General features: G+C 46.7%; 1 protein-coding gene across 5 annotated transcripts; it reads right to left on the bottom strand.

Moving 5' to 3' along the window:
* Positions 1-23518, bottom strand: ubn2a (ubinuclein 2a). Of its 5 annotated transcripts, none has more exons than XM_061062259.1 (17): positions 22893-23518; positions 20652-20765; positions 19611-19712; positions 18414-18524; positions 17597-17703; positions 15201-15774; positions 13557-13627; positions 13222-13351; positions 11571-11677; positions 10565-10675; positions 9856-9999; positions 8866-8916; positions 8726-8768; positions 6380-7861; positions 4734-4941; positions 3987-4055; positions 1-2389 (listed from the first exon to the last, which is right to left on the bottom strand). In XM_061062259.1, exons 1-17 carry the CDS (start codon positions 23202-23204, stop codon positions 2343-2345), a joined length of 3783 nt encoding a protein of 1260 aa, XP_060918242.1. In that variant the 5' UTR covers positions 23205-23518; the 3' UTR covers positions 1-2342. The 5 variants fall into 5 exon arrangements, with proteins under 5 accessions (XP_060918242.1, XP_060918250.1, XP_060918259.1 ...); XM_061062267.1 differs by having other exon boundaries at positions 17597-17700; XM_061062276.1 differs by lacking the exon at positions 3987-4055.
* Between the last annotated feature and the right edge of the window lie 1801 nt (positions 23519-25319).

The following is a 25319-nucleotide window of genomic DNA, read 5'->3' as shown; positions in this document are numbered from 1 at the left end:
TCATCGTGAAAACCACCTGTTTTGTTTAATTTCATAATCGACACACAAAAATAATCTACAAAAGACCAAATTAAGCAACCAGTTAATCACGAAATTGTCGTTTTTATCCTCCCCCACCCCTAGACACCCCCCCCCCCCTCCCCAAAAAATCACAATTTATAAGATGTCACCCACTGCTCCAGTCACAGGACTTCACAATGACATCCTGATGAACCACACGTCGACACTCAGGAGTTTATTTTTTTAACATTTTGTGGGGAAATGTCGAAATACTCTCAAACACACACTGACTGGCTACACCCCATCTTATATTTATGAGCTACATATCAATCTTTGGCGCCGTTCTCGGTGCAGCCACACACACACACACACACACACACAAAGGGGAAGAGAGACTCAGGAAGAACGGTGTCTGTCAAAGGAGGTATTCAATACAGGGAAGGTGTCACAACAGGTGTGTTCAGACAGACACAAGGTTTATTTTTTTTAATCTTTTTCAGCTTAATCTGTTAAACTGTCGACTAAGCTAGCAAACTCTGCTTCTTAAAAATTACGTTTCTCTTAGAGAATAAATTCATAAAAGCTCAGCATGCTACATTCACACATTGTCAACAGAATGGGGAGAAAATAAAACAGACTTTGTAGCCACACTAAATACAGAAGTCAACAAAAAAAGAGTTGGTTGTAATTTTTAGTTGTAGAGGGTTAAATCCCTAATTTTAAATTAGCTGAAAAAAAAGGTTTAACTGTTGATGATTTTTATTCACATGCAGCTGTTAGCATCGTAGCCCTTATCAACTGTTTGTTCATCTATTAATATATTTGTATTTTTTTCAGTCTGTCAAAAAGCCTAAATGTGCTCTAAGATGAATGTTTACTTGCAACACAGTAGAAAAACTATTAAATGATTGACGATGTGTTTTGAACATCTGGGGTCGTCAGAGTTCTGTGAAGGTGGACTGTAGTAGCCTCAAAGTGTTTGTTGGTGACCACTCAAGCAGGTAACTGAAATCCAGTATCTGGTCTTTATCAGCGTCCACGTCGAGCATGACTATATTTTTTGCACACGTCTGAATGTGCCCTGAAACTTATCCTGTCTGCTGACTTCGTCGGCCTCCAACATGTGCCTATCATCTGTCTGAACACACGAGCGTAAAAAAAAAAAAAAAAAAGAGTCTCAACATGTACACACATTCACTCCTCCAGAGACGCACTGACAGAGTCGAGTAGAGGTTGAAAGCCAAGCGACGACTTGCACTTTTGCATTGAGCGTTTTACAGTCCTGCATAGATCTTTGTCATACTTTTATAAACTAAGGCTTTGTGTTATATTAAGTCGCTTTGAGTCATTATCAGAGAAAGTAAATAAAAAATAAAAATTCACAACTCTAAAAAATAAAACAATTCAAGTAGGCTACAATCCTGACGTGTCTCCCCTCTCTCACAGGCGGCTCCTCGTCTCCGGGGGGGGAGGAGCCCATAACTTTTTTTTATTTTCAATTCAAGTCTTTAATCCAGAAAAGGTCCAGTGTGATGAGACAGCACCAAGAACACACGGGGCGAGAGAGGGGCGCCACACGTACACGCAGTCATTATTGTGAAAAGGGGGAAAACACGTCGTCACCCGTTCCTTTAGAATAAATCTGGAAACAAATTAACAGTATATCGTTTTTTGTTTTTTTATGTACATACACACATTCAAATCAACCTCACGGCTCTCACACACACACACACACACACACACACACACACTACATGTCGTCCCTGTGTAAATTACAAATAATTTATCATTTTAATTTAAGCTACTACTTAACAGTCTTTGTGGGAGCAGAGGTGACCAACGATAAAAAATGTCTACGGACACAAAGATTCCCACGTCTGAGACGAAAATAATAATAATTCATATCTCCGTCTGTTTCTTCTCTTTTTACTGCAGAAGAGCAAAAAAAGTTTCTCCACTTAAACTTAAATACAAATTATATTACGTAGCGTACTTCTATCTCATCTGTACCTCCACCTCCACCGCCGCCTCGCTCATTCCACAGTGATCAAGGTCGGTCATATGTAAACATGTTGACAAAAATAAAAAGAAGCGGAACAAATAAAGTTCTCTCATCATTCACTCTGTCTTGTTCTCATACCCGGGTAGTTAGAAAATACAGATTCATTAATTCATCGTTTGAAGCTTGAAGCGAGGATTCTCCTCCTTTAGGTCCACTTTGTGAGAGCGGCGCAGTGATGCCCCGCCCCCTCATACCACAACACTCCTGTCAAGTCAATCAAAGCGAAGGTTCCTATTGGTGGATGTGTCCTGGAGGCTGTGGTGTCCTGCGCTGCTATTGGTCAGTGGGATTTCCTCTTCATGTCTCCGCCCTGGCTTTGGTTGGCATCTGAGTGAAGAGGAGGAAAAAGGTGAGACGACTTCTCGGGATGTTTCCCCGCAACATCCACATCTAATGCTTCACTAGTTCTCCTCATTTGTTTACACTGTTCAGCTCGTGTTTGTCTCACTTCTACCTAGAGGTCGGTGATATGGGAAAAATATCATATCACGATTTTTTTTGGCCAAAATCACGATCATGATTTTTTTCATACTGATCTTTAGACAAGAGGCTTGTTAGTAACTTTTAAAAACTGAGAGAGAGCAGAAAACACTGACAGCAACATTTGAAACACCGGGGTTATATCTCTCATCACTGTCTGTCTGAGCTCCTCTCTGTCTGTCTCTCTGCAGACTGTTAACGTCTCTCCGGCTCGTTAAACGGTTTCTTGTGTCGCTATCCGAGATGTAAACTTAACTCTCCAAACTATGCAAATAAGTTAACTGTTGCTCACGCCGTGTCGGTTTGGAAAAATATCACAACAGTTGCATGTAACCGGGATGAAGTGGTTTTTGTGGACTTTACTCTTAAGTTTCGTTTTCACCACTGAGGAGCAGAAGGGGACAGAAGGGGAGGGGGAGACGCGTCTGTGTAGGAGCATAAACTGCAGCATGAGAGAATAAACACATAACCCCGGTTCTACGATCTCTCTGCTTTGGCAGATCGTCAGCACGTTCAAATCCTTCACGATCTAAGATCGTTATATCGCACACCACTACGCCTAACCAAAGTTTGGATGATTGTTTGGCTCCAGCTGTTTGTTCTCTTCTCCACCGAACATCTGGACTTTAAATTGTTAAAAACACAAATCTGGCTCCCTCAGATGATGACGACCTCTAAATACTTAAACGACAACTTCTTTTTATAATCATTTATATTTTTAAAGGAGCAGTATGTAACTCTGACACCTAGTGTTTAAAATGGGTACTGCAGCCCAAATTCAAAACATTGTAGAGAGCTGCAGGATGGTCCTGACTTTAATGCTCAGAAATCAGAAACTGGAGATTTTATTCAGGATTGATCTGATCTCATTTTTTATTTTGAACATCATGATTTAATTTGCTCCTATCAGATCGTTGTGATCCTGTTGGATTACTTCTGAACAAGCGGGTCCTGGTTTACATGTTTAGATGGTTCTTTGACCTGGTCTGGGTTCATAAAAATCACTAAGCTGTTATTTAAACTTTTGAAATCAACTGGTAGCCTAGCGGTTAGTGCGAGCGCCCCATGTACAGAGGATTAAATCTTCCAGAAAGGCGGCCCAGGTTTGAATCCGACCTGTGGCTCCTCTCTCTCCCCGGTTTCTGACTTTATCCACGGTCCTGTCTCTAACATGAAGTCGTAAAAAAAGCCCCTTGATAAATCGAAACACATTCATGTCACTGTGATTTCTTTCAAATCAAAGACAATCTGAACATCTGAGTCCTCAAAGTTTGTTCAACAAACAACATGCATCTAACCGACCAATCAGAGGCATGCCAAGTTTACATCAAGCACACTGAAGCAGGCAGGAAGTTAGAGAGCGAACAACACAGCAGAGGACGACAGGTGGACGTGACACACCGATGGAGGACACAGCGGAGGAGGAGGAATGCAGAAAGATTACCTGAGAAAGCAAGCTGCAAATGAGGAGGTAGGGCAGCCTGCGACCCTGCCTGGAGACTCTTATACAGATCTGAGGAGAGACGGAGGGAGGATGAGACGGAAACAACAACAATAATAACGACGACGATGATGACGATGATGATGATGATGATGATGATGATGATGATGATGATGATGATGAAGGGGAACGCAGAGTTAGAATGTGGAGACCAGCAACAAAAGAGAGGAGCGGATCAAAGAAAAGGCAGACGTGTACAAAAGGTTGAGATGACAGAGACGGACACAAAGACCAGGGAGACAATGGTTTAAAAAAAACACAGAGACGGGGTTAAAGGGCGCCACGGTGAGATGTGACACGCAGCACACACATGGGACGTCCTGCTGGTTTCACTTTACAAAAAGGTTGGAGTTTAAATATAAAGATTCTGAATATGTTAACTTGTCCAGTTGATCACTTTTTGAAACGCTTTTCTCAGTTTATTGTGATTCAGCACTGTACGGGACAACTTTGCCGAGTGCGAGTGCGCCCTGAATCCCTTTAAACTCCAGCCCAGTGATGTCCGGTTATGTGTGTTAATAGATTTCAGCAGGATAGCCTCGTTCTTATTATTTCATTATGGAAAAGTAAACCACAAACAATTATCTACTTGCTGAGTCTGCAGTCTGTTTTGGCTTTCAAAAAGGCACTAAAAAATAAAAATATACTCAAAGTTAAGATCATGACTGAAGGAGAGATCTGAGTCCTCACCCATTAGGTCGCTCTGTGCTAAGGGGTATCCTGAGTTGGAGCTGGGGGCTGAGCCCATGCCAGCCACCCCAGGCGCTCCTGAAGGGCTGAAATTGAGCAACGAGGGGAACTGGAAGGGCAGCGTGACAGGCACCAGGCCTCCCAACATGCCAAAGCCCAGCGGCAGCGCGGAGGGGCTGCCCAGGAGGGAGGAGCCTGCTGTTGATACCTGCAGAAACGAGATGCAGTGATAAGAAGGTCAGAGCAAGAATCCACTTGTACAGTGTTTTTGAACATATATTTGGGTAACCTGAGAGTCTACTGACCCACAACATGTGAAATAAACCCATCCAGTCCTTTGTTTGTGGTCTGCATAAGTCTTACAACACAGAGAACAATGCTCTGTTTCAAATGTGCTCTCCTTGTGATGTCACAGTGGGATTCTGGTAAAAGAAAATCCCCTCCCCTCCCCTGGTATCTCCACCCATGGACTCCACCCCCAGCCTAGAACAAAACTTTAGCGCAGGTCGGCCATTTTTATTCTCTCTACAGAGGAGTGATGTCTACGGGGAAAACTCAGGGGGGGGGGTCATTACATTTAAAGAGACACACACACCAAAACGGAGCGTTCTGAGAGAGCTGGTTTATACAGGGTCACAAACCTCCTCTGGTGCTTGATTCATGTTATATTTTGACCAAAGCACAGATGTTTCATGTAGACCACAGGGGGACTGTTTGAAAAGGTGGAATAATATGGATAGGGGGGCAATATGTCATCTTTAAAACTAACACAGATTTAAAGAAGCCCCTACATAGATCAAATCAAACCTGTACCAAATTAGACGTACCAAGAAAAGTTACATAACCCGTGCAGGAATAGAAAACCTATGTACCATTTAAAACTGAGTTAAAGTTAGACCTGAACTATTTAGAGAAGACCTCCAGCTGCACGTTACAGCAGTGTCTGAGAGGAAGTAGTGCTCATATGCAAAGTGCAAACAAAGTTGTCTGGATCTGCATCTGTAATGTTGCATACGGTCAGGTTTAGTTCAGTACAGTTTGGTACGGTATATCCTGAACTTGTTTGCCTTTCCGCAGCCAACAGTACCCTTATTTGTTAAGTGGAGTTTAAGCCAGATGGAGATAGCTGCGTCAGCTGTGTAACAGTGTGACATCAACACAGTGTAGACTGCTATTAATGAAGTTCAACAAAGAAGAAGAACAGGACTCAGTAAACAAAAGGGACCCTTTAGGGTCGGATCTGTACCCTTGGCACCCCAACAGAAGGGTACCAAAAAAGTAGGGCAGTACAGATCCCTTATTTTGGTACCATTCCCGACTTTTGACGAATAAATGTGTACCGTACCGAACTGATCGGGGCTTTAGGAGTCACATCAGTATTAAAGTGGAGAGCCTGATGGACTCAGGTAATTTTGCCTGATCAGCAGGGTTCTGATTCAGGGCACAGCCAGGGTGGCCTGAGCCCTTCTTGAATTCTGATTGGCCACCACAAAATCCAATATCATGTGTTTGGCCTTCGACCCAAGAAGCTACAAGATGTGGCACATGATCAATATTTTAATCCTCGCCTCGACTGGGAGTCATCGTGATTAAAACATTTTAATTGACTGACAGCACCTTTTGTTTTTGGTTTTGGATGAACTCACCTGTGAGAGGTGTGACGTTGTTGAGGGGGTGGACAAAGTTCCTGAAGTCGCCCATCCGTTTCCGGTTGAGCTCTGGTTAGCCCCGCCCACCATCCTCTGCCTCTGCCCGTGATTGACGGAAACCGAAGGTGCGGGAGACGAGGGAGTTTTACCTGGGAGGCTGCAGACGGCCAGTACACCCCCCTTGTTGTTTTTGGAATTGTTGATGCTACTGATGCTCGTCGTCGACGGAGATTTCTGACTTCCTGTGAAGCCCGACACGCTGAAGGGGGCGCGGAAAGTTTTGGTGGTTTTGGGGGTGTACTGTTGTTGTTGTTGTTGTTGCGTTGGGACCATCTGATGGGAGAGCAAGTGTGAGGGAGAGGACGACGGGGACGGGGAGGAGGAGGGAGGCGGGGTGGGCGCAGGAGGTCGAGGGGTGAGCTTGATGATGGACGAGGAGTTGCTGCTGTGGGACGACTTGGTGAGGGTGGCCTGCATCGGGGTGATGAAGTTGGCCTGCGGATGATGATGATGTGCGTGCGGTTTGTTCTGAGCGGAGTGCGAGGCGGAGGAGGGCGAGGAGGAGACAGGCGAGGGCGAGCAGAAGGACTGTAGGTGGGTGGTGGAGACGGAGCGGGGCAAAGAGGAAGGCGAGGAAGAAGGTGTGAGGCTGCTGCTCACTGTGCTGCCGTTGAGGCTGACGCCGCCGGCTTTGGCGCAGCTCTTTGCGAGTCCTTGAGGGGCGCCCATAGTTCCCAGCATGCCCATCGGGCTGACAAAGCCCTTCTGGTGAGGGGGCAGCAGAGGGGAGGCTGTGGGAGGCGGCCTCTGCTTTGGAGGGGACGGGGAGGGGAGCGGGTGTAACTTGCCACTTCCGGCCATCACCGTGCTTGTCCTTTGATTGGGCGTTGCCATGGTAACGAGTCTCTGAGTCTGGGACTGGCCAACAGCGCCGGACCCTTTGAGCTGGCCGTAGGGACCGTTTGCAGTCCTGGAAGCGAGCGACAGGCCTGCTGCCTGAGCGCGAGCCATGGAGGAGACGGCAGGAGACGCGGAGGTAGACGAGGAGGTTTGTAGCGTTGTTGTCGTCGTGGGAAAGCTTCCGGCAGACGTGGCCACCTGCTGAGCGGTCTCCACCTTCAACAGGGAGTGTTGAAACTGCGTCGTGGACGAGACCGAGGCGGAGAGCTGAGAGGCCGACGGGTAGTGAGGGGTGACGGGGGGAGGGGAGGAGGTGGGCATCTGGAGGGGCGGAGGGGACAGGGGGCTGTCCGTGAGGCCCAGGCCCTTGGATGCATTGCTGAGGAGGGCCAGAGCGTGGGAGATGGAGTCCAGAGACGGAGCGGTCAGATCCTCGTCCAGAGAGTCCGACAGACAGATGGGCTCTGAGGGGGAGGAGGAGGCGCCGGGTTGGCGGTTGGAGGTCGGAACGGATGTGTAGTTGGGCAGAGACGGGTTGGAGGCCATGGTGAGCGGTGGTTTGTGAATCCAGAGAGCCTCCTGAAGAACAGAAGACACAACGTATCATTTGAGTTATTCTAACAGTTGAGTAATCTGTTCTATGTAAGCGAGTGAACGCTAGCATTCAACATCTTAAAGGAGCAGTATGTAACTCTGACCCCTAGTGTTTAAAACGGGTACTGCAGTCTAAATTCTAAACATAGTAGAGCGCTGTCTCCCCCCCTCCTCTCTAGAGTCCATGCTCACTCAGGTCACCATGTGGTGGACTCTGAAGCTTCAGTGTTTATCCAGCTCTGCATGGGTCTGTAAACCTTTCTGTGTTCTAACCTCTCTCCATTTTTCAAAAGCATCTCCAATATTGATCCTAGTTTGAGCACGTTTCTGCTCGTGGAGCTTATTAGAAACATGCAGAGGCTTTTTAGGTCGGGTACAATCACTTCTATCTGAACCACTTCTCTTGACCGCTTCCATCGCTGCAACACCTGTTGACCTGATAACTGCTCTCATATCTGGCAAACCGAGGGGCGTCCAAAACGGCCGTGTGGGGGAGTCGCCTTAAAAGCGCCTACCTTCTCTGGTCCAAACAAATCCAGAGCATTCAGGAGCAGAATCTAAAGTTAGAAGGAGGACATACTGGCTGCTGCATTGTTGTCAGAGAAGCCAGCACTTCAACATGTTTCCTTAATGTCTGATCAGATAGTAAGATACCTTTACTAACTGATGGTCACGTTAGCTAGTGATATCCATCTGGAAATATGAAGCGGTGTTCCACCAGTTGTTCCATATTCATTGACCTTTCTCTTTATGATACATGTGAATGGATTAGGATTGCATTATCACTATGGATAAAGAAAAACAACACCAGAATGTGGATACAACGACGTGATATGAGCTGTAACTCACCTTGGCTTTGGCCTTGGGGCCGGGCACCACTCTCCTCTTGACTCTGTACAGAAACATGCCAGGACACATTCAGTTTTACATTAACAGAGAAATCAAAGACTCGTTTGAATTGAGTTGTGTGCGGTAAAGTGAATACTTACAGGTTTCCAGTGAGGTGACAGTGAACAGAAAGACTCTCCTTCATCAGAATCCTGAGACGATCAAACACACAACCATGAGATAAACACACAACTAGTGCCCGACTAATACATGATTCTGGGGGGATATACATCGGCCAATATCTTTCTTAGATCTTTAGAGATAAATAAAGATATACACATTTATTGCGTTGAGCCCTCAAATGCAGTTATCGTACACAAATCACATATCGTGCACTGAAGTTTTAAATCCACTGAATAAAAACAAGCTTGCAAGAGCAGTGAGAATACATAAATCACTTAAAGGTCACATGTCCTCCTCCTCTTCAACCAGTTTAAATAAGTCTCAGAGCTCCTCAAAACATGTGTGTGAAGTTTCTTGTTCTAAATCCACTCTGATCCTGTATTTGATCATGTCTATAAACCCCTCTATTTCAGCCCTACTTAGAACAGGCTGTTTCTGTGTCTGTACCTTTAAATATGTAAATGAGCTGTGTCTGACCACGCCCCCTCTCTGGAAGGGCTCGGGTGTACACGGGCTTTCTCGCTCCATGTCCTATTGTTTACGTTGAGAAGGCAGACTCACAGAGCAGAACAAACACCTAGCTGTGGGAGTGTCACCCACCTGGGGGAGGGGCTACTGCCCTTTGTGATGTCATAAAGGGAAAACCTCCAAAATGCCTGTTTGAGCACACATTTTCTGAAAAGTGGAGCAGGCAGAAGACTGAGAGGATGGACTTTTCTCATCATTGGGGGGTTTGAAGACAGATAGAGACACAGATTAGAGTTTGAAATAAATGATGAAGTAGATTTAGAATCATATGTGACCTTTAAAGATTTTTCTGCTGGACATAAAAACGCAAAACAAACAAACTCCCTGACTGAGGGTAAGGTTCAGTCTGTTGATCTGCATCATCAACATGAAGGAATTTGTTCAACAGCTGTTATTTATACAAAGTCTATGTGAGCACATGAACACACACACACACAAACCTGGCCTGCATCCAGCCTTTGGGCCACAGTGGTTTGACCTCGTTCTCCAAGAAGGCCTTGAGGTAGTCCTCCACAGACAGAGAGCACTGGTTCTCCATCTCATAGCAGCTCAGCTTCACGCGCACCAAGCTGCACAGCAGATTCCTGCACACACACACACACGCACACACGCACACACACACACACACGATCAATTCAGCACAAGTCATTGAGCATGCAGGTGCAGGTGTTGAGCTCATAATGACTGAATAGGCTGTTATTCTTCAGGGCAGTTGGAGGTGATAATGACTGTGAAAAAGAGACGTTCTTTTCTCAAACTGTGGAAGCTTTTATCGACATGAAAGATGATTGAAAAGCAGCTCTCAAGGTTTTTCTCACTCCATTAAAAGACTAATTCTCTACTCAGGATTTTCCACATCCGTATCGGCCCTGCACAGTTCATTTAAACGTCTGTTTGCAGGTTCTGTGGAGACGGGGGGGAAACAGGTGTAAAATGCTGAATGGCTCCAGAGGAAGCTGAACAAAGTCTGATTTATGTTCCTGATGAAGCTGAACACTAAACGTTTGGAGTTAGAAAGCAGGAGCAGACTGTTTCTCAGGCGTCACTTCCTCTCTGCTGCACAACAGAACAAACCCGAGTCTTCACATGTTTTAAAATGTTAACGAGGAGACGATCGAGTGGGATGCATTGATTGGTTGGATCATTTACCTGAGCTTGTCGTCCCAGATGAACTTCTTCCGAGGGCCCATCACTCTCTTCCCGGGCTTCTCCTCATCTTCCTCCTCCGAGCCATTCTTATCGCCCTCTTCTGACTGCTGCCTGCAGGACGCACACACACACACACACACACACACACACACACACAGTAAGTCATACAGAACACATACATGTATCACAAACAAGTAGAAGTTGCTTTATTGTATCACCTTAAAGGGGACATGTCATGAAAACTTCTACAGTGTTTTTGAACATATATCTGGTAATCCAGTCCTTTGTTTGTGGTCTGCGTAAGTCTTACAACACAGAGAAAAATGCTCAGTTTCAAATGTGCTCTCCTTGTGATGTCACAGTGGGATTCTGGTCAGAAAAAAATCCCCTCCCCTGATATCTCCACCCATGGACTCCACCCCCAGACTAGAGCAAAACTTTTGAGCAGGTCCTCCATTTTTATTCTCTCTACAGAGGAGTGATGTCTACGGGGAAAACTCAGGGCAGGGTCATTACATTTAAAGAGACACACACACCAAAACGGAGCGTTCTGAGAGAGCTGGTTTGTACAGGGTCACAAACCTCCTCTGGTGCTTGATTCATGTTATATCTTGTTCAAAGCACAGATGTTTCATTTAGACCACAGGGGGACTGTTTGAAAAGGTGGAGAAGAGGGATAATACGTCCTCTTTAAAAATCTTTAAGTTCTTGTAGTTGAAGGAAACACGTCTCCATTTATGATCGTTATTGTTTGGATGTTTGATGGAGTTTGAAAGGTGAAAAAAAAAATATAAAAATATAAAAAAAAATATTCAATACTTAAAGGGCTTTCACACTATGGAAGTTTAAACTCTGGCATCTTGGCGTCGTTATTATATATTCCTCTCACATGCAGACGTGGCTACGTGCAGAAGGAGTCGATGTGGAGGATCTCCTCGCTCGCCCGCTCAGGTCCTAACTCTCCTGTCCTCCTCTCACTAAATGAATAAATTAAAGGTTTACTTACTTTGCCACCTTGGCCATGCAGTCGATGTTGTATCTGGAGATCTGCTCGGGCATCGAGCTGCACACGGCCAGCTTCAGCTTCAACAGAGGCGCCCGCAGTCGATCGTCCTGACACGGAGAGAGATAGAGAGAGAGAGGTTGTCAAAATATTCAATTCTTCAAAACTGTCGGATAGTGCGTGTTTCAAAATGATTTAAAGCAAACAAACACAAAACAAACAAACACTTCATGTTTGAAAAGAAGTTGGATTCAGGCCCCGTGTCCAGCTAGCGTTTTGTCCGATCAGAAAAGCTCTGGCTGTGCACTCGGGAGCTCTTGCATGAAGCGTTTATGCTTTAAGTAGAAAAGCGCTGCAGGTCCGGCCTGTCTCCATGACAACAGTCTGCTGACAACAGACGCTCTATGACCGACACAGCACGTTTTATATTTGAGATCGTTAATTTCCCGATCAGACCAATTCCCAGACTTGGGACGCACTGGGACTTGAACCGGTGACCGTCCAGCTCCCAACCCGAGTCCCTACAGACTGAGCTCCTGCTGAAACAGGTCTTTTGATTTTTACTAGAATAGTATCAAAGGTTCGAAATAATGACAACCCAGTGAAGGTAAAAAAAATAAAGGGCTTGAAGAAACCACAACGCTTTTTTCTTGGACAAAAAGTTGCACTTGAACACATCGCAAAGACTCCAGCCGACAGCCAAACACCACGTACGTTCTGCACATGCATGAGAGGAAATAACTCTCCATGCCAGCAGGGGGCGGTAGTCCGTTGTTATGATACGAGAAGACCATTTTCACACCGCTGTCGCTCACCACTCGTGTTATAGGTCGTCTACTAATGGAGAATAATGTCTGATAAAAAGTAGAAGATGACGCTGGCGTTGTCAGCCCTTGGTCTTTTAGTGGAAAAAGAAAAGAAGAGGAGGAGGAGACAAATAAGGAGAAAGCGCATTAATGGGTGAAAGCATGGAGACTACAGCGGCATGCTCAAGGGGCTTTACTGAACCTGAGAGGAGAGCTGGAGATAAATGAAACCTCCAAACAGCCAATCAGAGAGATTCATCTCACAGACCGATTCAACATGTTGAATTGACCGAAAACAGGCTGACAGGTAGCGACGGAGCCTGACACACCGCAAAAACTAGGGCGAGAGTCAGAGAGAGAGAGAGAGAGAGAGAGAGAGAGAGAGTGGGGGAATATGTTGATGTATTTTGTCAACAATGAGACTGAAATGGTCCGTGACAAAAGACATCTGAGCGCCTGTTTCCAGCAGCAGTCCTCGCTGCAGCCTGCACAAGAACAAGAAGAGGCGGTGAAACCAGCCGAGGACTGAGACCCCCCAAAAAGAGAGCGAAGTGAAGTGAAGGGTCTGGAGGAGGTGAGACCACAGGAGCTGAACGATGGAGCTCGAATGGTCAGAAGAAATGTTTTCTTCCTCGAGGACAAATCCCCGTAAATAACAGATTATTAAAAAGAGCTTTCACACATGCTGAAAGCTTCTGATGTTGCTGCGTTCTCACATCAGCTCACACTGACTGACTGCGGGGAAAAAAACGAGGAGGCTCGAGGAGAAAATGGAAATATCAGCAGTTTTCTGCAAGTGTGAAAGCTCTATTTCTAAGATGTGGTCGAGGTCTTTTGAAGTCTCTCACCTGGATGTTGAGGCTGAGCTTCTTCATGCGTTTGAGGAGGGCTTCTTTGTTGCACGGGACGAAGGCCTCCATGTGCGAGTAGATGTCTGAACGCACCTCAGGAGGCTGCTCCTGGACCTGCAGCTCGATACTGAGAGGAGAGAGAGAGAGAGAGAGAGGAGGGGGGGGGGGGTTTAAATTAAAGGTTATTTACAGAGAGAGAGACGAGTGTGAACGTAAAGAGAGAGAGAGACAGGCTTTGAGACAGCAGGAGAGGTGGCGAGGGAAATCTGCAGAAGAAGAGTGAGAGACGCTGAAGGAGAGGAGAGAGAGAGAGAGCGAGCTGTCCTACTCACTCCAGCAGAATGTTATTCATGTCCAAGGTGAAGAATTTCTTGCGGCCCTCCTGATCAAACTGCCGTGAGGCCTGCGGGAGAGAAAAAAGGTCGAGTCAGCGTCGCAGAGATGATGAAGCACAAAAAGATAAACGCCGATGATACCGAGCTGTGAAGACACTTTACTTTCTATAAAAACATCCAGGACACGTTTAACCATCAACTCCCATACAGTCCATACAGCATTCTGTCTTAAAGGGATACTTCACCCATTTGCATTAATCTTTGTATCATTAGAAACCTGGTAGTATTTTTGAAGGGTCGTGCATCCCGCCCTCATTTTCCCCTGAGACTGGAAAGTTCTGTATTTCTAAATCTGTAAAGGAGCTCTTCCAGTGACGCAAAAATCGCCATATTGCGTCACTGGAAGCTGTTGCGGTTAGCGGGGTGAAACTATAACGCTAGTTCCTCATATTTTCGACCACTGAAGCTACAGACCAATCACAGATCAGTGGGTGGGAACTCACTCCCAGAATCCAAACTTAACGTCCGCCATATTGCTTGGAAGCTACGCTAACAGGCTCTATGGAGAAAGATGATGATGGAGAAAAAATAAATATAGCGGAGAGACGGCTGCTGCCGACAGGCCGGTGTTGTGTTTTGGCTGCTGCCTAAATCTCTGAATCAGTAACGGCTTTATGTGTTGTAGTAAATGTCTGTAAATATATGACCTTAGTGGGAGTGGCCTGCGGTGCTGTGCATTCTGGGATTTGGTGTCTTTCATCCACGAGCCAAAAAGACACTTTCTGCCTTTTCTCGGCCAAGAAGGCGCCAACTTCAAAATGTATTTCACATTTCTACATATATGACCCAATGTCAACACAGATTCATGTTTCAACGGAGTATCCCTTTAATTTCAACACAGCGCACAACAACGGCAAGCACGACCTTGTGCTGCGCTCCGCTCGGCGGCAGATAGCGCCATGCAACATTTAGACGATGAACGGGTTTGAGAGCGGCACACCACATCCAATCTAAAAGGACCTTTAGGAGTTACAATCACATATGAGCCCAAAAGAATGGCGGCATGATCTGCTGATTTTCTAATGAGAGTCTAATATCTGCATGTCCGCACAAACAAAGCTGATAACTCCGGATGAAATACTCCCAAACTGTCGGACAGTTTCACACAAACCAGATCAAAAAAGCAAAAATTAAAAAGTGACTCGCTCTCTCTTGTTTTCCAGTAAAACTCTCCCGTCTTCTCTGAAATGTATCGACCTCCTCGTACGTTATCCAACATGCTGAATACTGAAGAACACATTTCTGTTTCTCTTCCTCCTCTTCACCTCTGCCTCATCCTTTTCAAACTGCCTCTTTTTTTAAACTTTACAAACACCTCTCTGCTTTGATGCTGACTCGGTAACACTGAGACATGAAGAGCAACGAGAAAACAACAACTTCCTCCGAGGCTGATGTGGTTACATAAAGCGCCCGAGGGTTCAGCCTGGAGCCGCGTCTCGACTTCAGACGAGTCTCCTCCAGCCGGACTGAACAACAACAAACATTTGGGGGCTTCTTCCTGAGCTGAACGGTGTTTGTGTTATTCTTCAGTAAAGACGCTTCACAGGTAATTGCAGCCGCCCACAGACGGCGTTGACTCACCGCCCGCAGGTCCTCGATGCGTTTAATAAGAGGGGCGGGCAGTCCATTAGGCAGCGGGGGCGGGGAAAACAGACCGCTGGAAGACCCCAGACCTCGCCCTGCACCTCCTCCTCCTCCTGCTGCTGCTGCTGCTGCTCCTTTTGGAGCGGGAACTCCAACTCCCAGAATGCCGTTCTCCCTCGCAGCCACCATGGCGTGCTGCTGGTCAGTGTCCATCAAGCTGAAGTCCAAATCGCCCAGGAGATCCTGCAGCTCCTTCTCATTGGCCGAGCCCAGCAGTGACATCACCGCCGGGTCCGACGTGAGGTCGGCGAGCGAGAGGTCGTTGCCGGCCGCGCCGCCCTGCAGGTGGGCAGAGTTAGACGCCAACAGGTGGTTGGTCGAGTTGGTGGAGTGCGTTTGTTTGTTGGCCACGCCTCCCACCAGGGCGAGGTGAGCCATGTTGGGGTTCCTCTTCCTCATGTCCTCCTTCTCCCGGGTGAAGCGCCGCAGCATGGCCGCCAAGTACAGCGAGTCCTTCATCAGCTTCTTCCTCTTCTTCTTCTCCGGCCGGTGGAGGCTGAGCGCCGTCACTCTGCGGGAGGAAAACACAGAAATCATAAAACTCAGTCCTGAACTATGGCGGCCTCTCTTAGTGAGGATGTGACATTTACACGTTATTGATCTCCTTGTTTACGTTGTCATAGCAATGAGCTGCATGTGACACTTTTTTACCTCTGACTTCACTACTTCCTGTCAGCCCACTAGTTCATTTATTCCATGAATAGCGGAAAGAGGCGGCTGATTCTTTAGCTGCAGCTTCATGTTTAAGGGCGCACTCGCACTCGACAATCTGTACCGTACTCGAGCACGCTTCACCGCTAAAGTAAAGTTTGTTTGACTAAAGCGAGTGACCACGGCCCTGGCACGCTTGTGAGAGGCTCTCGAGTAGACGGAGCTCCCTCAACCTTCAGCGAGATGATCGGGTTCTACTACCACCCGATGCCCCTGACGACCAGCCTCCACCATCAGACTGTAGCGTGCGTCCCCACAACCAACCGCCGTCCTCATTCATGCACGTGTAACACGCTGAAAATGCTTTTTCATGTCTAGTTAAACTCAAGTTAATTTACATTTCTAAGAGTAAACAGTAAATGCTTTGTGTGTTTTATCTACCTGTTAAGATTAAGACGCTGGCCCTTTAAGAGAGGTGCAGTGAAGGAGACACAGAGGTGTGTGTAGGCTGAAAAACGAAGCGTGTGTAAAGCTGTGGAGCATTTCTTTAATAAAAGTTGCTAAAAGTGAAGATGGACGAGTTCTGACCGGTTCATTTCAAGGGTGCAACACACGGCCTGCTCCGACCTCCACCTCAGCGGCGAGGAAGCACGGTACAGGACAACCTGGCCGACTGTGAATGTGCCCTAAAATACGACTTAAGATCCATTGCTATGTATTCTTTTTTTCTACTTTTTAATAATTCACAGCGTTAAAATAATTGAGATTATCGTTTAAAAACTTGCACTATCAAAATGTTTAACAATCTTTGCATCACAGTAAATTTCACTGTCGTGTAAGAGACACCGAGATGAGCTGCAGAAGTTAAACGCCCACGATCCTACAAATAAAAAAATATTCTTCCGCTGACAAATTAGAGGAATCAACAAAAAACGGCTCGGAGACGTTAGCGGAGCGAGGAGCGGCAAGGATGCAGAGGGATTAACCTGCATTGTGCTTCTGAAATATCTGACACACACACACACACACACACACACACACACACACACAGAACTTCCCCTGTGTCATAACGGCACGGCGGCGATGGCTGAGGAGCTATTTTTGGAAGTTGTGCTCAGAATGGCGACAGGAGTATTCGGCCTATCTGAGCGTAGATAATAAGAGCGATTTCTGGAAGGTGGCTGATGTGTCAGAGCAAGTCACAGTCAGAGAGGACACACACACACACACACACACGAAGGAGAGGAGCACAAAGTCACACAGGGGGCGGGGTTATAAGCGAAGGGAAGATCGGAGAAACGCGTCATCATCTCGTTTTCATCGGGGCTCACTAATCCAAAAGCAGAGGAAGGAAAAAAACAACAATGGCCGACTGTTTTTGACATTTCAAAGACCAGAGAAGGTAGGCGCTTTTAAGGCGACCCCCCCACACGGCCGTTTTTGACCCCCCTCGGTTTGTCAGATATGAGAGCAGTTATCAGGTCAACAGGTGTTGCAGCGATGGAAGCGGGCAAGAGAAGTGGTTCAGATAGAAGTGATTGTACCCGACCTAAAAAGCCTCTGCATGTTTCTAATAAGCTCCACGAGCAGAAACGTGCTCAAATATTGTTCTTCAGTGTTGTGCTTCAGAGGGCCAATCAGAATCGAGCATTTAACCCAGTGTAATAATAAATGGTTCTCACCCTTGTTTGGGTCCGCTGTTCTTCTTCAGGTTCTTCTCCTCCAGATTGTTCACTTCCTTCTTCTTCCTCTTCTTCATCACCTGCTCCTTGTTGTCGTTCAGCTTCTTCTGAAACAAGAACACACACACACACACACACACACACACACACACACACACACACACACACACACACACACACACACACACACACACACACACACACACACACACACACACACACACACACACACACACACACACACACACACACACACACACACACACACACACACACACACACACACACACACACACACACACACACACACACACACACACACACACACACACACACACACACACACACACACACACACACACACACACACACACACACACACACACACACACACACACACACACACACACACACACACACACACACACACACACACACACACACACACACACACACACACACACACACACACACACACACACACACACACACACACACACACACACACACACACACACACACCTCAGTCTGAGCGTCCGGGTCAGAAAGCATGCGGCTTTGACGTCACTCCTGAACATTTGAGAACAGACTGCTCCTAAAATCTTCATGACTTGTTGATGAATCTCGCAGCGGGAGACTTTAACCCCGCCTCCTGAGATCCTCCCGCCCTCTCGGGATGTGAACAAGTCATTTCAGGGGCCGTCTACATTTCTAGATCATGTCAGGAGTGTGTGTGGAAAAGGCTCTTCACCTGGATTTCTGTATTTTTTATATTAAATTATTGTTTTGTCAGGTGAGTGTGTGGAGGTCGTCTCACCTTGTCCTCGTCTCCCTCCGAGTCAGAGGCCGCTCTGAACTGCAGCGTCCCGGTGTTGATGTAAAATCCCCCCAGCTTTGTGGTCAGCGACGCCGGCACCAGCTCGTCATACTGCGAGGAACAACAGAAGGAAGACGGTTTGAATTAAAAAAAAAAAAAAAGCGGACGCCGTCTGTGGATTTCAGAACATGTTGAGTTACTAATGATGTTTTTTTGTCAACGTTTCAAAAGGCAGGCCGAGCCGTTCGTCTGTCGGCCGCTGGGAACGGACGACTTTTTGTGCGCCAAAATAAATAAATCACTAAAAAGAATCACAACCCCCCCCCCCCCCCCCGAGGGTACAGAAAGAGAAATAAAATCCCATTACTGAGAATATCAAAACAGAAAGAAGGGTCAAACGGGCGCCGCAAATATGTGAGTGAAGCAAGGACAGACATCAAAACAACACAACAATTATCATCGAGGGGAGAGGATCCATACAGGGAGAGAGAGGGGGAGGGGGGAGAGAGAGAGAGAGAGGGAGGGAGAGAGAGAGAGGGAGAGGGAGAGGGAGGGAGAAAGAGGGAGAGAGAGAGAGGGAGAGAGAGAGAGGGAGAGAGAGAGAGAGAACGAGGGAGAGAGAGAGGGAGAGAGTGAGAGAGGGAGGGAGAAAGAGGGAGAGAGAGAGAGAGAGGGGAGAGAGAGAGAGAGAGAGAAAGAGGGAGAGAGAGGGAGGGAGAGAGAGAGAGGGGAGAGAGAGAGGGAGAGAGAAAGAGGGAGAGAGAGGGAGGGGAGAGAGAGAGAGAGAGAGAGAGGGAGAGAGAGGGGAGAGAGAGAGAGAGAGAGAGAGGGAGAGAGAGGGGAGAGAGAGAGAGAGAGAGAGAGGGAGAGAGAGAGTGTGAACACTGAGCGACAACAACCATCACATATTCCTGTGTGGACACAAGACGCTCGTATACATTCATGAGTCATGAGGACGGTTTCAGAACGTCGTCTCAGGTCGGTTAAAAGACGTGGGGGGGGGGGGGGCATCTATCTTTAGAGGGGACGCTGAATGTATTCAAACTTCAGGCCAGGAGATAAATATTTAACCCCGGAGGAATAATGTGGACAGGAACAGAGAAGAGAGGATGAGGAGCGAGGAGGAGGAGGGCGGAGAGAAAGACATGTGACAGATAAATAAATCAGATTGTGATTCTGAGAGTGAGGGGTACTCACAGCTTCTGAGTTGTCTATAAAGGGGTCTGTCTCGTCATAACCAAAGCCTATATCGATCAGATCCTGCATTCTGTCCTTCTTCTTCTTCTTCCCCGTGTTTCCCTAAAAAAAGAAATAGATAAACAGAAACCTTTAAGCTCCTGTGACGAGTCTTTAGCTGCGTATGAAACGTTCAATTAAAAAAAGGAGGAATGTTCCACTTTCTGATCCAGTAGATGTCGCCCTTGAGCTCAACAATGAAACCAAAACAAACTGTGGTTTAGGCCACGCCTCCTCCATACTGAAGCCTCCGCTCTCCTCCAGAGACACACCTCCAACCCCTCCTCACCACTCACGTTCACTCAGGACAAAAATCGTCCTTTGCCCGAGCTGCGATCACCTGTGGCCTGCATTGTTGTGTTAGCATGCTAACGTTAGCTCGTAGCTTAACATTGCCACAAAATGAGCGGCGAGATCTAAAAAACGCTAACGCTGAGCGGTGAGTACGTTCTTCTTCTTTTCTCTAGTCCTCGACTAAAACAGCTTTTAAACACGCGGGGAGACGAGAGGATTTAAGGCGCACTGAAGGGTCGGACGTTTTCTTTTAATGTTTTCCACAGCAGACCGCAGGTGGAGTTTTTTTTATTTTTTTTTTCATCGGTTAGCTTAGCGGTTGGTGTGCGCGCCCCGTGTTCAGAGGATTGCCGTCCTCACAGCGGTTTGTGACCTGCGGCTCGTTTCCCCGCTGTCCCACCTTTGAATAACGGCACAAAGATATCCTGAAGTAAATCTAAAAATAAAATAAAAACACGAGCTAAGCATGTAGTGGATAAAATCTGCAAATATCACTTTGTCCACAGGGGGGCGCCACAAACTCAAAGTTCCTCTCAGGATCTTTTAGACCTTTAGAAAGAGTTTGACCACGTCACAGTCCGTCCTCCAGAGAGAACCTTTAAGTTTATTTATCGACTGTAACGTGTCTCTTATCCATCGATTCATCATGACCCCCCCCCCCCCCACAGAAAACATCCGGCGCCAAAGCAGCGTGCAAGAATAACTTACATATTTATTCTCAAACTTCTTGGCCATGGCCTCCACCTGTAGCCGCTCTCGCTCGTCGTCGAAGGGGTCGCTGGGATTGGGCGCTGAAGTCACACTCGGAGGATTTTTCTTGACCTGGAAGAGAAAAAATGGACGATGAGACGTCAGAGCTTGACAAACCTCGAGGTGAGGAAAAGGTCGATCAGGAGCGGTGGACGGTCACAAAGTTAGTTTACTCGAGTTTCCACACACAGTAAGATCAGGAAGTCGACCAGCACCAGTTGCCCTTGGTTACGTGTAAGGTCCCGAAGCTGCCATGCATTGTGCTGGATTTACACACAAACAGGAAGTAGCAACAACTGTCAGGTTTTCAAAATAAATCTTTCAAACTGAAGTGTAAGAATTAAACTTTTGATCTTAAAGAAGGAGCCGTCTGTTCGTCGTCATGGAGACGACTTGTGGACACATCTTACAGTTCAGTCTGAACGTCTTCAGAGTGAGACTGAGCGAGCCGACCAAGTTCATTTTTTATTGATCTGTGATGTGGATCGGCGCCGTCAGTCCGATACCCGATATGTAAAATGTCAATATCGGACCCGTCCCATCTCTACTTTTGACTCGACCACATTTCTATGAACGCTCTCGTTACTCGCTGCTTTCGCTCTGACAGTCAGCCGATGAATTTTATTCTCTTTTCTAAAATCCGACCACAAAGACGATAAACTGTGTGTGCGTGTTGTTTGTCTTCGTGGTGTTGCCGTACCTGTACATCGTTCATCTCCATTTTTTTTTTTAGTGTAACCGATTAATTTTTGGGGCTTTTATTTTGACAGGACAGCGGACAGACTGACGTGCGGGGAAAGGAGCCACGGGTCAGACTCGAACCCGGGCCGCTCGCTTTGAGGATTAATGGTGCGATCCAGCTGACCTCCATTTTTAAATGTAGCACTAACAAATCAGTGGTGGTCTTGATCGGTCTTGTTTTTAAAAAATCCGGAGTCCGTCCAGTCTGAGACCGAGACAAGACCGAGTAAAACCTGCAGAAAGTAGTTTTGAGACCGAGTACAACGACACTACGTAGCGGCCATGCTGGATTTTAACTCGGACTAATGAAGTTTCTCCAAATGCTCAGAATTCCAACTTCAGGATGGGGCGTTCCCGATGACGTATCAGACCTGTCACTCAGATTTTTCGACTCCTGAATACAAATGGAAAACATCACATAGCCTCTGCACATGTGGCGCAACCTGACCCGGTCCGCTAGGCCACCTGCGCCCTGCAAACGCAGACTTTGACTGTTTGAAATGTAAAATATTGTCTCCTGGCTCATCAGGTTTTTTTTAGTTCTTAATGTTTTTGTTATTTTATTTTGGAGTCGCAAATCTGTAAATCTGTAGTTCATGAGTTTAAAAAAAATGTAAATCAAGTTTTCTAAATAAACTCACGCATCATCAAATACAAAAATTAAAAGAGTAGTGTGAATACTGGAGTAATTTAACTTTAAGTTTTAATATGACTGAGCGACTTTTAAACTTGTGTTGGAGTCATATTTGACCATTTATACTTTGACTCTGTGTCCACACATCTTCCAAAACTGATCAGGAAGAAAGCGAACTTTAAATCTGACTGAAACACAAAAAGATGACAAACAAATAAATAATATGTTGTCATGTTGCAAACTTTTCCCCCTCTGATGTAAAAACAACACAGCAGAAACCGGATCATAGTAAAGAGCAGAGATTTAAAATGAGGTCTCCATGCTCTGACATTTGCCTCTCTCTCTCCCCCCCTCTCTCTCTCTCTCTCTCTCTCTCCCTCATGCTACATCCTGGTACTTCCATCAGCAATGCTCTCTCATCTATCTATCACCCGCAGCCAGAGGGCCAAACTGCATGTGGCATTTCAAAGTGCTGTAATGGCTGTGTGACTGAGCTGTTGCTGGGCAAGTCTGAGTGGGAAAGGGACACACAGGTAGCAGCTAGAGAGAGAGAGACAGGTTTTTAATGTTGATGTGCAGAGGAAGGTGAAGGTGGTCTCCTCTTCTTTTCCTGTTTTTTTTTTTAAAAAAACGTGTTGGAGGAGCGCAGCTGAAGTTGGAAAGCTGTCTCTTTTGTGTGCGCACTAAATGGTCACTTCCAGCCAAAAGGACAAGGTGCACTCCCCCCACTCCATTACTGGGCAATGACAAGTCCGCACAAACACTTTAACCAGCCGGCCTCGTCATGTTGATATGGTGTGGGGTTTGGGGGGGGGGGGTCCTACCTTGAGGTGTTGGATGAGTTCTCCATAATTAAACTCGACGGACGCGCGGTCGTCGGGCTCGGAGAGGGAGAGGTTGAGCCGCACCGTCGCCCTCTTCTCGTCCCCGTCGCCGGGTTCGCCGAGGCGATCATCGGCGGCGGCTCCTCCTCCTCCTCCTCCTGCCCCGGTCGCTGCTGCCTCGACCTCCCCGGCTCTCCCGAAGTTGAAGTCGGCCTCCTCCTCCTCCTGCAGCCGGCGCTTCCTGGACTCCGCGGCGGCCCCCGGTGCGAAGGCCGAGAGGGTGACAAACTGCACTTTTCTCGGCTCGGCCATTTGTGTGAGCCGCCTGCCTCGTCTGAACCCTCCGCTCCGGACAGACAAGCGACAGCGAGGAGAAGAAGCTACTTCGCGAAACTACTCCGAATTGAGGTGGGGGTGGGGGGGAGGGGGGGGCTTGTAGCTGCCTACACGACCCTCAGGACCTCCACGATGTGAACTCCACGGGACGCGTCGGTCGGGGGAAAAGTTGTCTTTCCGGCAGCTACTTGCATCCTCGATTTGCTATGGGACCGAGACATTCACAGGAGCCATCTTGGGTTTCGGGAGTAAATAAAATATCAAGAAGAGAGAGGGGTCGCTGCGCATGCGCGTACCCACAGAACGGAAGCATCGTGACACAGGGGGGGTAATGACGTCCAATCAGCGTGTGCCCCGATCCTAAACCCGCCTCTGTCACAACAGGCGATAATAACAACACCATCAGCACTATAATGACCTTTATAAAGTGTCTGAGTGAAGGACAGGCGGGGGGATTTACACCCCACATGTCTAATACATCCATAGATAAATTAACATCTTCATCTTGTCTGTTTTTATTTTATAGACAGCTTTTATTTTAATGCCATTCTCTCTCTCTCTCTCTCTCTCTTTTCAGGAAAATGCTGATTTGCACATTTTTCCACAATGGCTCACACTAAAAACATCAAATCCTAAACGGAAGAAAGCACGTCAGATGATTATCAACCAACCACAGCAGAGAGTGAGGGGCTCTGACGGCCACCTGTTGATTTAAAGAAATAACGCTGAACTGCTCCCAATTACAATAAAATACAGAATAAAGTTGAATTCTTCTTGAGTTTCTGTTCTGCTTTGACAGAAACCATGACTGGGTTGACCTGTTAGAAACCTACAGGGCGTGTGTGTGAGTGTGTGAGTGTGTGCCGCTGTGCAATCTCAATTCAATCCAGTTTATTTGTCATTATGCATTTTTTTTAAAGGTTCAGTGAACAGACAATGCAGTGATACACATGTTGCCTAGACCCGTGGTTCTCAAACCATCTAGCCCCAGGACCCACCACCAACTCCTTCACTGACAAATAGCGACACAATTTCCTGATATTTTTCAACCAATCAGATTCATTTCATAAAAAACGGTGCAGCTTCTGTCGAATGTTTTGTACCTCATATCGTGCAAAACATCTGACAGAAGCAAGAAACTGAACAAAACAAAAGCACATGCACATGACCCACTGAAAACAGCTCCGCGACCCACCTTTGGGTCCCGACCCACCAGTTGAGAACCACTGGCCTAGACACCCTCTCATCCCTTGACACAGATAGTTATAAATGTAAGACATACATTTGGTCTGGTAAGTCGTGCTAAAGTGCCACATTTGAAGAATTTACATGTGAAGATAAGTTTGAGTTCAGAGCATTTGTTTCCATCCTGGGGGGGTCCAGGGTCCCCTATCAGGAGGGGTGCAAGGCCATTAATATCCGAATGTGTTCATGAAGCACATTTAAAAACAACAAAAGCTAACCAAAAGTGGTGTACAATCAAACATAACAACAGCACAATAAAACACAGACCAAAAGTGTTAAAAGTTAGGCATAAAAGTGCGTTTTTGGATTTTCAAACAGGCAGTGTGGGGGTCTGCCTGTACCCACTCTGGATGTAGATTAATATGACACTGTGCCAAGAAAGATCCCCAAACTCTCATCTCATTCCTCTTTGTGTTAGCTTTGTGCTGACTCAGTTTTTCCATTTGTAGAACAGACAACACGTCCTGAAGTCAGTGTAAGAAGAGGGAGGGTAAGGTCGACTTCCAGGTGAGGAGAATTAGGTGTGTTTTTTTTTTAGCAACCATCGTCCCAATCTGCATTATGTATGACAGCGTGAACGTCTCTGCAGAGCATCCAAACACGGTCAGGATGAATATTTGGGCTAAGTTTATAAAAAAGAAACAAATTAAGATAGATGTATCGGGCACATTTTTGGAGAGTATCTGGGGCCCCGTTAGGGTTAGGTAAAACATGGTCATACTAAATTTAAGAAAGCTGTTCTCTTCCAGGCGGGTTACTCTGGTTTGAATCCGACCTGTGGCTTCTTTCCCGCATGTCATTCCCCACTCTCTCTCTTTCCGATTTCCAAATCTATCCACTGTCCTA

Source organism: Labrus mixtus, chromosome 2, assembly GCF_963584025.1.
Source record: "Labrus mixtus chromosome 2, fLabMix1.1, whole genome shotgun sequence".
Taxonomy (NCBI): Eukaryota; Metazoa; Chordata; class Actinopteri; order Labriformes; family Labridae; genus Labrus; species Labrus mixtus.
The sequence above is the reverse complement of the archived record's forward strand: the minus strand, read 5'-3'. Positions and strand labels throughout refer to the sequence as shown.